The following is a 12,154-nucleotide window of genomic DNA, read 5'->3' as shown; positions in this document are numbered from 1 at the left end:
ATTAATAACCGATCACATTGATTTATCAGTCTACTCAGGCTTTAGCAGAGCTCAGTAACACTGAGATTAATAACCGATCACATTGATTTATCAGTCTACTCAGGCTTTAGCAGAGCTCAGTAACACTGAGATTAATAACTGATCACATTGATTTATCAGTCTACTCAGGCTTTAGCAGAGCTCAGTAACGCTGAGATTAATAACTGATCATCACATTGATTTATCAGTCTACTCAGGCATTAGCAGAGCTCAGTAACACTGAGATTAATAACTGATCACATTGATTTATCAGTCTACTCAGGCTTTAGCAGAGCTCAGTAACACTGAGATTAATAACTGATCACATTGATTCATCAGTCTACTCAGGCTTTAGCAGAGCTCAGTAACACTGAGATTAATAACCGATCACATTGATTTATCAGTCTACTCAGGCTTTAGCAGAGCTCAGTAACACTGAGATTAATAACTGATCACATTGATTTATCAGTCTACTCAGGCTTTAGCAGAGCTCAGTAACACTGAGATTAATAACCGATCACATTGATTTATCAGTCTACTCAGGCTTTAGCAGAGCTCAGTAACACTGAGATTAATAACTGATCACATTGATTTATCAGTCTACTCAGGCTTTAGCAGAGCTCAGTAACGCTGAGATTAATAACTGATCACATTGATTTATCAGTCTACTCAGGCTTTAGCAGAGCTCAGTAACACTGAGATTAATAACCGATCACATTGATTTATCAGTCTACTCAGGCTTTAGCAGAGCTCAGTAACACTGAGATTAATAACTGACCACCACATTGATTTATCAGTCTACTCAGGCTTTAGCAGAGCTCAGTAACACTGAGATTAATAACTGATCACATTGATTTATCAGTCTACTCAGGCTTTAGCAGAGCTCAGTAACTCTGAGATTAATAACTGATCCTCACATTGATTTATCAGTCTACTCAGACTTTAGCAGAGCTCAGTAACACTGAGATTAATAACTGATCGCATTGATTTATCAGTCTACTCAGACTTTAGCAGAGCTCAGTAACACTGAGATTAATAACTGATCACATTGATTTATCAGTCTACTCAGGCTTTAGCAGAGCTCAGTAACTCTGAGATTAATAACTGATCCTCACATTGATTTATCAGTCTACTCAGACTTTAGCAGAGCTCAGTAACACTGAGATTAATAACTGATCACATTGATTTATCAGTCTACTCAGGCTTTAGCAGAGCTCAGTAACACTGAGATTAATAACTGACCACCACATTGATTTATCAGTCTACTCAGACTTTAGCAGAGCTCAGTAACACTGAGATTAATAACTGATCGCATTGATTTATCAGTCTACTCAGACTTTAGCAGAGCTCAGTAACACTGAGATTAATAACTGACCACCACATTGATTTATCAGTCTACTCAGGCTTTAGCAGAGCTCAGTAACACTGAGATTAATAACTTATCACATTGATTTATCAGTCTACTCAGGCTTTAGCAGAGCTCAGTAACACTGAGATTAATAACTGACCACCACATTGATTTATCAGTCTACTCAGGCTTTAGCAGAGCTCAGTAACGCTGAGATTAATAACCGATCACATTGATTTATCAGTCTACTCAGGCTTTAGCAGAGCTCAGTAACACTGAGATTAATAACCGATCACATTGATTTATCAGTCTACTCAGGCTTTAGCAGAGCTCAGTAACACTGAGATTAATAACCGATCACATTGATTTATCAGTCTACTCAGGCTTTAGCAGAGCTCAGTAACACTGAGATTAATAACCGATCACATTGATTTATCAGTCTACTCAGGCTTTAGCAGGAAGATCAATGTTTATGAATAAGCTGTTCGGTTCCTTTTTAAGAGTGTGTCTAACTGGCTATATCTTATCTACAGATTTTAAAATAGTTAATAAATCATTTTTAAAATTGTATTATTTTTCTATTTAGTGGGGGAGTTCTCTAAAAGTATTCTCCTAAAAATGTTAAAGGTAACGATATTCTGAATTCTGCTTTTACCAAATGTAACATGGACTGAATACAGATACTAAATTTATGTACGTTCCCAATACTTGAGCATCCCAGGCCTGTTTGTTTGTATTTACTGTAATGTTATATTGTGTTTTTACAGGTGAAAAGGTAAATAAGGTAAACATATTTCATGTTTTTAGGACAGTACTGCTTATCTTAGATACCTAAGCATGTTCAAAACACTTATCTTGGCATTTTCTTTTTTGAAAAGTAACAGGAATTTCTCATTTTGAAGGCTCTCTTGAGTTAGTTTGAAGAACATAGTTTGGTTCCAGACTCCTGGACATCTCCAGCCATCACACAGATTTGTTAAAGTCCATCAGCAGCACATTTGATTTCACATAATGAAGGTCTGCTCAGCCAAACCAGATGGATGATGATCACAAATAATGCTGGGCTTCTTCAAGGGGAGGGTTGGAAATAGTTAAAGGAGAGAACTCAGTACATATGGGATTAATAGTTTTATGCATAATTTTAAAAATGCCATCTGCTGTTTACTTTTCATGACGAATGGACCGATAGAAAAGGTCCTAAATGAAGAACGAAGTCTCCAGTTCCATTTTCCAACTTACGATAAATACACTGACCGGCCACTTCATGACCACCTCCTTGTGTTTACATTCTTGGTCCAGTTTATCAGCTCCACTGACCATTTAGCTGCACTTTGTAGTTCTAGAGTTACAGACTGTAGTCCATCCATTTCTCTGATACTCTGTTACCCCGTTCCTCAGTGGTCAGGACCCCCATGGACCCCCACAGAGCAGGTTCATTCTCAGCACTGCGGCAACACTGACGTGGTGGTGGTGTGCTAGTGTGTGTTGTGCTGGGAGAAGTGGATCAGACACAGCGGTGCTGCTGGAGTTTTTAAACACCATTAGAGACCATTAGAGAACAGGGTAAAAGGAGCAAACAAAGTATGTAAAGAAACTACAAAGTGCCTAATGTGCACCTTCATGTAGCTTCAGGTAGGTTCATTTTTTATCACTATTATCCAGAATTTGTTACTGTGCCATTAATATATGTAAATATATGTAAATAGGTTAAGTTCTGATTGGATGCCCTTTATTGGCTTTATTCAAAAAGCAATCTGGACAGTTACGTTTGGATTGAAATCTTCAGGTATTTCAGAAAAAGACTGCAATGGTACATTTGCTTCTTGTCAGGGCTAAACTGTTATAGGCTGGATACACTGTCATGTCCTCATGGTTGTGACATCACAACCATGATCCATTCAAAACGGGCTGTTTTTGGAGCTTAGTTTCCATATACGGGTTCAAAAGTGAACTATATGTTCTGCAAGTTTAACAATTAACTTTTATTTTCAAAGGTACATTTCATTTATAAAACTACTATTCTGCTATTTCTAGATTTAAAACAGCTTTAAATCTGTGATTCTTGCCTGCTTTGGAGCAATATGTGCATATATGTGTGTACAAACACAGTTCACTTTACTGATATTCATTGTAGATGTGTTTAAGCAATTAATCTTTAAACCATTACCGTGTGTTATAAACCTGAAAGATTTTGTGTAAACCTAAAAGAAGTGTAAAGTTTGTAATGTGAAATAGTAAATCAGGAAAAATACAATTTATTTAGGGACTATTTTGCCTTACAACGCACTACATGTACCTCTCCACCATACAGGATACCAAAAAAAAGCACATTTTAGACCAAAACCTTCTCAAAACTATTGTAAAACAACGTCATCAGTCAATATATGTTACTATTTCATGTAATAACATTCTGTGAGGGAGTTTTTAGGGCATTAAACTCTTCAGATGTCTGGTTCCTATCACCATTGTATTTCTACAATAGAGCATTTCACACCAAACCACTCGGAATGACTCGGTTCACATCTTGACCGTTTAAATCTGTGGAATTCCTCTTTAACAAAGCTTTTATTTAAAAACTGAAGCGCTCTCTATTTCGGCTGTGACCAAACTCAAATGGCCAGCTGGGGCTTCTGGCTTCAGAGCAGAAAAGCTCTCAGTCCAAAGTCTTCTCAGCCCAGTGTTGCAATCCTTATCAACAGAAATCTACACAAGAGCCAAATTAAACTCAGCCCAGCCTGGCAGATCTTCCATTTGCTTTATTTGTGGAAAAAGAGTACAAAAAAGGTACAAAACATTCAAAACATTTAAAAGTTATAAAAGTCATCAGAACATCAAAATTTATTTTACAGTGGTTTCTATTAAGGATGTGAAAAATCAGCATTTTTTTTCTACACGTTTAATTTTTTCAACAATCAAAAATCTGAAGGGAAAGAAACCCCAATTAAAAAAAAACTAAGGTAAGATTACAGCTTATGACTGCTAAGGAATGTAATAGCTCGATAAAAATAGCCTCAATCAGTAGTGAAAATTAGTGAGAGGACAATTGAACACGAATCTGCGTTTCATGCTGTGTTTCGTTATTTCTCAAAGAAACTCTCGGCTTTCCTTTCCTGTTCCTGTGTGATGAAAATGAACAACTCTGTGCTGCAGATAACCTACCAGGGGTCTTCACATGTAGACTGTGAAGCGAGTTTTGTAGTCTCTGGTAATGAAGTGAATTTCTGAAATAACTGATTGGCCATCAAATGTCATAGCAGAGCCTTATGAAGAGCCTGGCCGCTTCTTATTTCCCCCGTTATATCAAAAACATGACACTGGACGCCAGAGGGCACCCGTGGGCGATTCCTCAATGAATGGGAGCTAAACGCCTAAAAACTTAAAGTTAAAATAGTTTCTAATCACTTACCCAGAACATGTTTCTTTTTTTCTACAGCAGCAGGATGCTAACATTAGTGCTAAGGAGTGCTGATTGTTTAGTGAGCAGAGCAGCTCATTGACTGACTTCACTTGAACTTGCATGAGGCGCCGTTTTAAGCTCCTATTTAAAAGCTCTTAAAAATATTACAGCGGTTTTAAAATGTTTTATTCTGCTCTGCTCAGATGCGGCTTATTATCCTATTCATTTTGGACTTGCTCAGGAGCGCCCTCTAGTGTTGAAGAAACCCAAAGACATTATAGAGTGGTAATTCTAATCTCTACAAGTTCTCTGGTCATACCTTCTAGTTATTACTAAAACCAAGACCCTTACACCATATGTACTCGATTGGCCGAGATACCGCTGGGATCCGAATTGTGCTGCTTTACTTAAGAACTCCAGCGAGACTAACAAAGCTAACAGTGCAAATCAATAGCCACCTAAACCGATCTGTAAATATACACTAAAAAAACGTCTCTCAAACCATATCCAGGTCTTCACTGAGGTGGTGTTCAGAGCTCTGTATGACAAACTGTGAGCTATAGGCCTATTTAGATTACTCTCCACATTCGGAATAGCCAGCTGTTCATTAGCAAAGTCAACTTGTATCGATATCTGAATTCATTTCATTTTTTCTGGCGTTTAGTTTTTAAACGTGTAGCTGTTTACACCCAGAGTTTCTATCTACATTACAGTGCAGCGATTCAGTCTACAGTAATAGCGTCCATCTCACAGATGCGTTTGTAAAGGAAGTCGCAGGGCACGTCGTGCCAGCTTTTAGTGTGGTACTCCAGCACGGCACAGTCTTCACCATGAAGTCCTCCAGACTCGTGATTATTGGGCTCTTGGTTCCATTCATTCCAATACCTACAGGGGGCGGAAATGAGTGGGTATAAAGAGATAATCAACCAGGGAATAAAACCAGAACTGATCCTTTATATTTTTACAGAATGTAAACGAACAGGCCTGTCTCTGTGGGTGGTCCTCAGGGGGCTTCTTCTACACTTTTCGAAATAAAGCTTTTGGGCAGCTACATTTTTCGTTCAACAAAGTACAAACAATGTAAACGTTCCCTCAGAGGTAAAACAGTGGTTTTAAGGTCTGGTTGTCAACCTTACAGCAGTTTTTCCAGGTGAAAAGTTCGTATCTGTACCTTTTCATCACCGAATCTTTTAAAACAGAGCAGTGAAATAAAAAGCCGGGAGACGAGACGGGGTGTGTGGAGTCAACGCAGCTTAGAGAAAATATCATTTCAGCGGATTATGGAACAATTATGTTCCCTGACTAAAGGTACCCCTGAGGGAACCACCCCAGTGACAAGAGGGGTCTTGCCCCAGTGGCAGTTTAGGACCTTTATTTCTGAAGTGTATCCAGTAAGATTGCTAGGCTGGTCCAAAAACTAGCTGGCATATACACTGACACACTTCGACTCACCAGTTGGATTTACGCCACACGTATGTTACAAAAGCGTCCACTCATGGCAGAAGGGGAGGGGTGGGCAGTGAGGGGCGGCCGGGTTAGCCTTAGTGAGCCAACTGGCTAGCCATACAAACTTTGTAATGCAAAGAGTTTTAAAAAAGTTTTGTTCTTGTCTATCCATGCAGCATGTGCCTGTATGTTTTCGTGGTCTTACGTTTTGTTGACCAGTGTGTTGTCCACCCATTTCCACACTCCTTCTTCTTCAGAGTCTGACAGGCCGATCCAGAAATGATAGTCAAACCCACCGATACTGCGGGCTATTTTCTCCAGATTATCCTATAACACAATGATAAAAAACGCTGTTAAGACATGTTTACAGTATGAAGTCAGCTTTGAACACAGTAGCAAGATGTTACTGCCACTAATGTTTTTTTTAGTATTTTTGTCCATTTTTATAGATAACAGTGTTTCATACAGTGTCAGAAACCACAGAAGCAACTTTATTAGAGATTACAAAACAATTCAGCACGGTTTGAAGTTAATGTGTGATAAATTAGGCATGTGGTTTGCATAACGCTGACCTGGCTGTGGAAAAAAATATTAAAACAGACAATGGATGTCATGTAAATAAAATGGAAACATTATTCCATTTGTACCGTACTGTGCAAAAATCATTTACTTAATTTCCAGTCAAAACAGCCATTAAGTACAAGTTATTCATTTTTCAGATATTTCTGACAAGACTAGACTAATATATAAGACTAGATAACCCACCTACATACAGGAGTATTAGTTTCCCAAAACTAATGTGACAAATGACTAAAACCTACAGAGAAATTGGGACTCCTAACAACCACCTGGAAGACCTGGTAGACACCAAAACTGCCCCCAGCCAGCTGCTTCAGATCTAAAATCATCCACAGGTGTTTCTGTCCATCCTTCCACCATGAGAAGACCACTCAGCGCTGTGGGTCTGAAAGGACGTGTAGCGGATCAAGAAGAACCTCACTGAGAAAAGGAGACGGACACGTCAAACAAAGAAGCTGAACGACGGACTGACCGCCCCAGAGTCCAGACCTCAGCACCACTGAATGGGTTTGATTACTTCAGAAAATCAACCAGCTTCTAAGACTGAACTTTGGAGGCGGGTCTGCAGGTTCTTTGAGGAACTGAAAGTCTCATCAGAAGAATGGAAGCTGGAATAAACGAACAGAGTGGACAGACTAGATGCTGAAAAATGTTCTTTGACTTATATGTTTCTGCCTTTGCTGTTTACAGATAAAAACAGTGAATAATTTGTCCTTAATGGCCATTTTGATAGAAAAAAATTTAAATTGCAAATTGCAAAACTAAAAAAAGTGGAAGTCCTGCTACGCACTCAGTTACAAAACACAGTTGCGTGACAAGAAATAACTATAAATCCATAATTACAGGTCAGCATTTATGATTTAACCCCTTACCAACCATTACGCACTTCTATAACCTAAGAAAAGCTCCATTAGTTGGCACTGACGTCCCCGTAGTTGCTGAATAATAAGCTTTAGTGTGTAATAATTCTGGGATTTTAGGAGGTTAATAACTTATTGTTCCTAAAATGATCGAAATACTGAATAAGACCTTTGAAGGTAACAGTTGCAGTCTACACTGCATTAGTCCATAATTAATATAGCAAAATGAGTAAAATGTGATGATAGTGATTCAAATCTTGTGAACAGTAGTGCACATCCACACACGTACATGCTGCTGGTGGGTGTGGAGGATTGTTAAATGGCTGCCCATAGACGCACAGCTGTCTTTACTGTTCTTCCAGTCCAGTTTATCTTCACTGAAGTAGTAGCATTTCCCGTCTAGATGCGTCCAGCCCTCTGGACACGGCCTGCACGTCCTCACTGGGGTGGGTCAGGGGGGGAGGGGGGGGGGTCAGGGGGATCACAGAGAGACAGAAAAAGAACAGGGGTTAAAAAAAAAGTTAACAATGCAGCGATGATGCAATCCTTTCTTTATACAGGCCAATTTCTACAGTAGGACCTTTTGGCTATGGATGCTGCTTCCGAATAATTGGGCTTCCTCACATTTCCATACAGCAGCAGCTACAGTAACAAACCCAAGGAAGAGTGAGTGTCATTTAAAAGAGGCTGTAGCTCTCCATGGGACTGATAACGGTAGAATCTGCAACCCTGCACAATTCCAAATGCGATGTGATGCAAGCGTCCACTCTGCCGCAGCAATGTGGTCCCACTGGACTGGGACACGCCAGGGTGCACACAGACTTAGGCGAAGACAGGGACTCCAAAAAAATCAGAAAAAAGTCAACTCCTGCTTTTTCACTCCTAATTTAACTGTTTTTCACAATTAATGGAATTGCGAGGCTTGAAGGTCTGACTGCAAGGTTGAACAAAGCTTGGACCGAAATGCCATTTACTATTGGACATTCCGTACAGACATTCTCATTGAAGGAGCCTGCGGCAAGCACGTATCTATACATGTGCGTGAAGGTCTTGCAGGGTTTTTTATGAGGAGGCTACTCATTTATGGCTGACGCTCTTGTCCAGAGCAACTTACAATCTGATCATTTTACACAGGCAGGCCAAGGCAGTGTTAGGAGTCTTGCCCAAGGACTCTTATTGGTATAGTGCAGGGTGTTTGCCCAGGTGGGGATTGAACCCCACTCTACAGTGTAGAAGGCAGAGGTGTTAACCACTACACTATCCCAACCTACCCTCTAACCCTACTGCTAATTCCCACCCCTCCCCTCCAGATTGTTAACTGTTACTGGTCAATTGTTTCCACTTGTAAGCAAAACGGATCCAAAAAAATACCCAACCATTTAATTTCTTGAATTTATTCAGTGTGTTACTTTCTTTCAGGGACAAAAATGCATCGGTGCTCTGACAAATGGCAAATTTCTCTGACTGACTCAAGACTGATACTGATAAAATTAACTATATGCACTGTGTATGAGTGTTATAGCCAAACCGTAACGTAATATCATGTCCCAATAACACAGAGGCGCCCAAGACGGCCAGATCACACCATGTCAAAATACCTGAGGGCTGAAATATTATTCACAAACGATTTAAAATACTGACTTATTAAAATATCAGCGCATAGAATTGTGTTATTGTGTTTCCTATCACTGTGTAAAATGCTGTGAGACTTGGGAGCTGCAGCCGCTTTAGTTTGTCTCCTGAGTATTTGCTGTGATGTTCACGTTCTGTTTCAAGTCAAGTGTTCAGGTTTCCATCAAAATCTCTGGTTTTCGGTGTTACTTGGAGCTTTATGGCCGCGGTCTGGACTAAACGTGGTCAGTGAATAAAGCTGCAGGTCTAGTCAGAGAAGAAAAGTTCTCAAACTTTACCTAACTTTGCTAAAAGTGTGACGCATTACACTGTAATTTTGCAGCACTGCAAGAACAGCAGCGTGCTGGCTAGAGAGACACTCATAACACACTCTAAAGCATTTCACTCTGTGACTTCTCACAAGCTGAAAATACCAGAGCCGGTTTATGAGGAGCCTGGCCACATCTTAGCCCCCCCCCCCCTATAAAACTCCTATAGTTTGAGTTTAAAAGCTCTTAAAAACTATAAGAGTGGTAAAATGTTTTATGAAATTCGCTGTTCAGGAAATGATCGCATTCTTTTACGTTCAAAATGTTGAAGCATTTATAAACTATGATTTTGCTCAAATGCTCCACATCAACCCATTCATTTTGGACTCGCTCGGGAGCGCCCTCTAGCGTTTGAGAAAACCGGAAGACATCGCAGAGCGGGAATTCTCCTCTCTACAAGTTCTCAGCCAGTACTCTTACCGCAAAAACACCTGCAGCTACCGCTGGCGCAGCCGACTACGACGGTAACAATAATGTCAGTAGAGATGAATGACCTGACTGCTGGTCAAAGGGGTAAATTATGTATTCTTGCACCCAGAACAACTGGCTCAGCGTCAAAGCCAAAAAACTTGGGTTGGGTTGTGGGATTAAAAAAGTATCACTTAACTTAGCTGTTGAGGCTGCTGGAACAACGACAGAGCCCTCTCTGATTTGTCCTCTACTGCCCCCTTCAGCACCGCCACAGCAATGTAAGAACGCACAACGTAAGACTGAGCGTTTGCCTAGCGCTGTCATTTGCACTCGCAGACTTACGTTGAGTACATTTCTGGCCAAATGATGTTGATTTCACAAATACATTTTTATCAGATTAGTGCAATAAAGTTTCTTACTAAACACAAAGTCACAAAAAAGTTCGTTATTTGGGAAAATGTCCGACTCATGGCTGAGATTTTGGATCAATGTGGTTGACTCGCTGTCTGTTCATGCCTATATGTGAATGGTCCGCACAGTTTTAGAAAAGTGGAGAATTTTCATACACTTTTCCTTACATGTACTCAAAAAAAGTGTCCTTAAAAAGGTGTTTGGGGAAAAGCCTGCTGACCGCTGTGCTTCTGGCTGCCTTGCTTTCTTCATTGTGCCTTCAGTTTTTCTTATACACCTACAACTTACAGTTGTATGCAAAAATTTGGGCGTCCTGGTCAAATGACATGTTTTGTTGGTTTTCTAAGTAAAAATAAGTCAACAGATGTTGCTATGGTTACAGTGTTTCATTTCGGTCCAAGTATTTTAACCTGTAAAACAGTTTCAGACATATTAAGACTCTTCTAGGGCCCTAACAGGCCCTGCTTTAATGCATAATAAAGAACAACCAAACTGGAGGCCCTCACCTGATGCGGAACACGTTTGTCCCAGGGTGGTGTAGTCGGAGCAGAGGCGAGAGAAGCGCTCCTCAAGGGCGGTCAGTTTCAGCGAGAGAGAGGCCGATTCTGACACTGAGCCAGCTGAGTTCTCCACGATGGTGGAACCGCTGGATCTGCTGTTGGTCACTGCAGGCCATGTGGGAGAGAAAGAGTTTCCTGAAGTTATTCTTTAACTACACTGTCGGACACGGATCAAAATCACATTACTGTGGAATCTTTCTCTGCTGGAGCTAATCCAGACAGACAGACACACGGACAAATGCGCATGCGCATGCAGACATTCACAGAAGACGATGCTGCCCTATGAAGAATGTGTGTGTGAGAGTGTGTGTGTGTGTGTGTGTGTGTGTGTGTGTGTGTGTTTGTGGAGGTGTGTTTACTCACAGAGAACACCGAGCACTATGTTCGCACAGAGAGACGCCAGCAGAGCCACCAACAGGACAACAGCCACCTGACCCCTCAAACACTCTGCTCCTTTAACTACACCTTGGACAGACAGACAGACAGACAATAAATATATATGTAGACAGACAGACAGACAGACAGACAGATAGATAGATAGATAGATAGATAGATAGATAGATAGATAGATTGATAGGCAGATGCTTAAATAGACACAGACAGACACAGATTGATAGAATGATAGACAATTAAACAGATAGACAGACAGATGATTAAACAGACAGGCAGACAGACAGATTGACAGACAGACGATTAAGTACAACCCCAATTCCAGTGAAGTTGGGACGTTGTGTAAAACAAATAAAAACAGAATACGATGATTTGCAAATCCTTTTCAACCTGTATTCAATTGAATACACAACAAAGACAAGATATTTAATGTTCAAACAGATAAACTTTGTTGTTTTTTGTAAATATTCACTCATTTTGAATTTGATGCCTGCAACACGTTCCATAGAAGTTGGGACAGGGGCGTGTTTACCACTGTGTTACATCACCTTTCCTTTTAACAACACTCAGTAAGCATTTGGGAACTGAGGACACTAATTGTTGAAGCTTTGCAGGTGGAATTCTTTCCCATTCTTGCTTGATGTATAACTTCAGTTCTCAGCAGTCCGGGGTCTCCGTTGTCGTATTTTGCGCTTCATAATGCGCCACACATTTTCAATGGGAGATGGTCTGGACTGCAGGCAGGTCAGTCTAGTACCTGCACTCTTTTACTACGAAGCCACGCTGTTGTAACA

At 40.4% G+C, this 12,154-nt stretch overlaps 1 protein-coding gene across 2 annotated transcripts in view; it reads right to left on the bottom strand.

Moving 5' to 3' along the window:
- Positions 1 to 4,085: 4,085 nt before the first annotated feature.
- Positions 4,086 to 12,154, bottom strand: part of si:ch73-86n18.1 (uncharacterized protein LOC564061 homolog) — a 10,196-nt gene continuing 2,127 nt past the window's right edge. The window contains exons 2-6 of one of the 2 annotated variants that reach the window (XM_017706041.2): positions 11,334 to 11,435; positions 10,917 to 11,075; positions 7,938 to 8,089; positions 6,415 to 6,536; positions 4,086 to 5,648 (exon numbers count right to left, since the gene is read on the bottom strand). In XM_017706041.2, coding sequence (XP_017561530.1) covers positions 5,486 to 5,648; positions 6,415 to 6,536; positions 7,938 to 8,089; positions 10,917 to 11,075; positions 11,334 to 11,435 — 698 coding nt within the window. In that variant the 3' untranslated portion in view covers positions 4,086 to 5,485. The remainder of the gene's footprint in view (positions 5,649 to 6,414; positions 6,537 to 7,937; positions 8,090 to 10,916; positions 11,076 to 11,333; positions 11,436 to 12,154) is intronic. The other variant, XM_017706042.2, reaches the window with a different exon arrangement.

The sequence above is a fragment of the Pygocentrus nattereri genome, chromosome 3, assembly GCF_015220715.1.
Source record: "Pygocentrus nattereri isolate fPygNat1 chromosome 3, fPygNat1.pri, whole genome shotgun sequence".
Taxonomy (NCBI): domain Eukaryota; kingdom Metazoa; phylum Chordata; class Actinopteri; order Characiformes; family Serrasalmidae; genus Pygocentrus; species Pygocentrus nattereri.
Note: the sequence above shows the minus strand (reverse complement) of the source record. Positions and strands in the feature narration are given on the sequence as shown.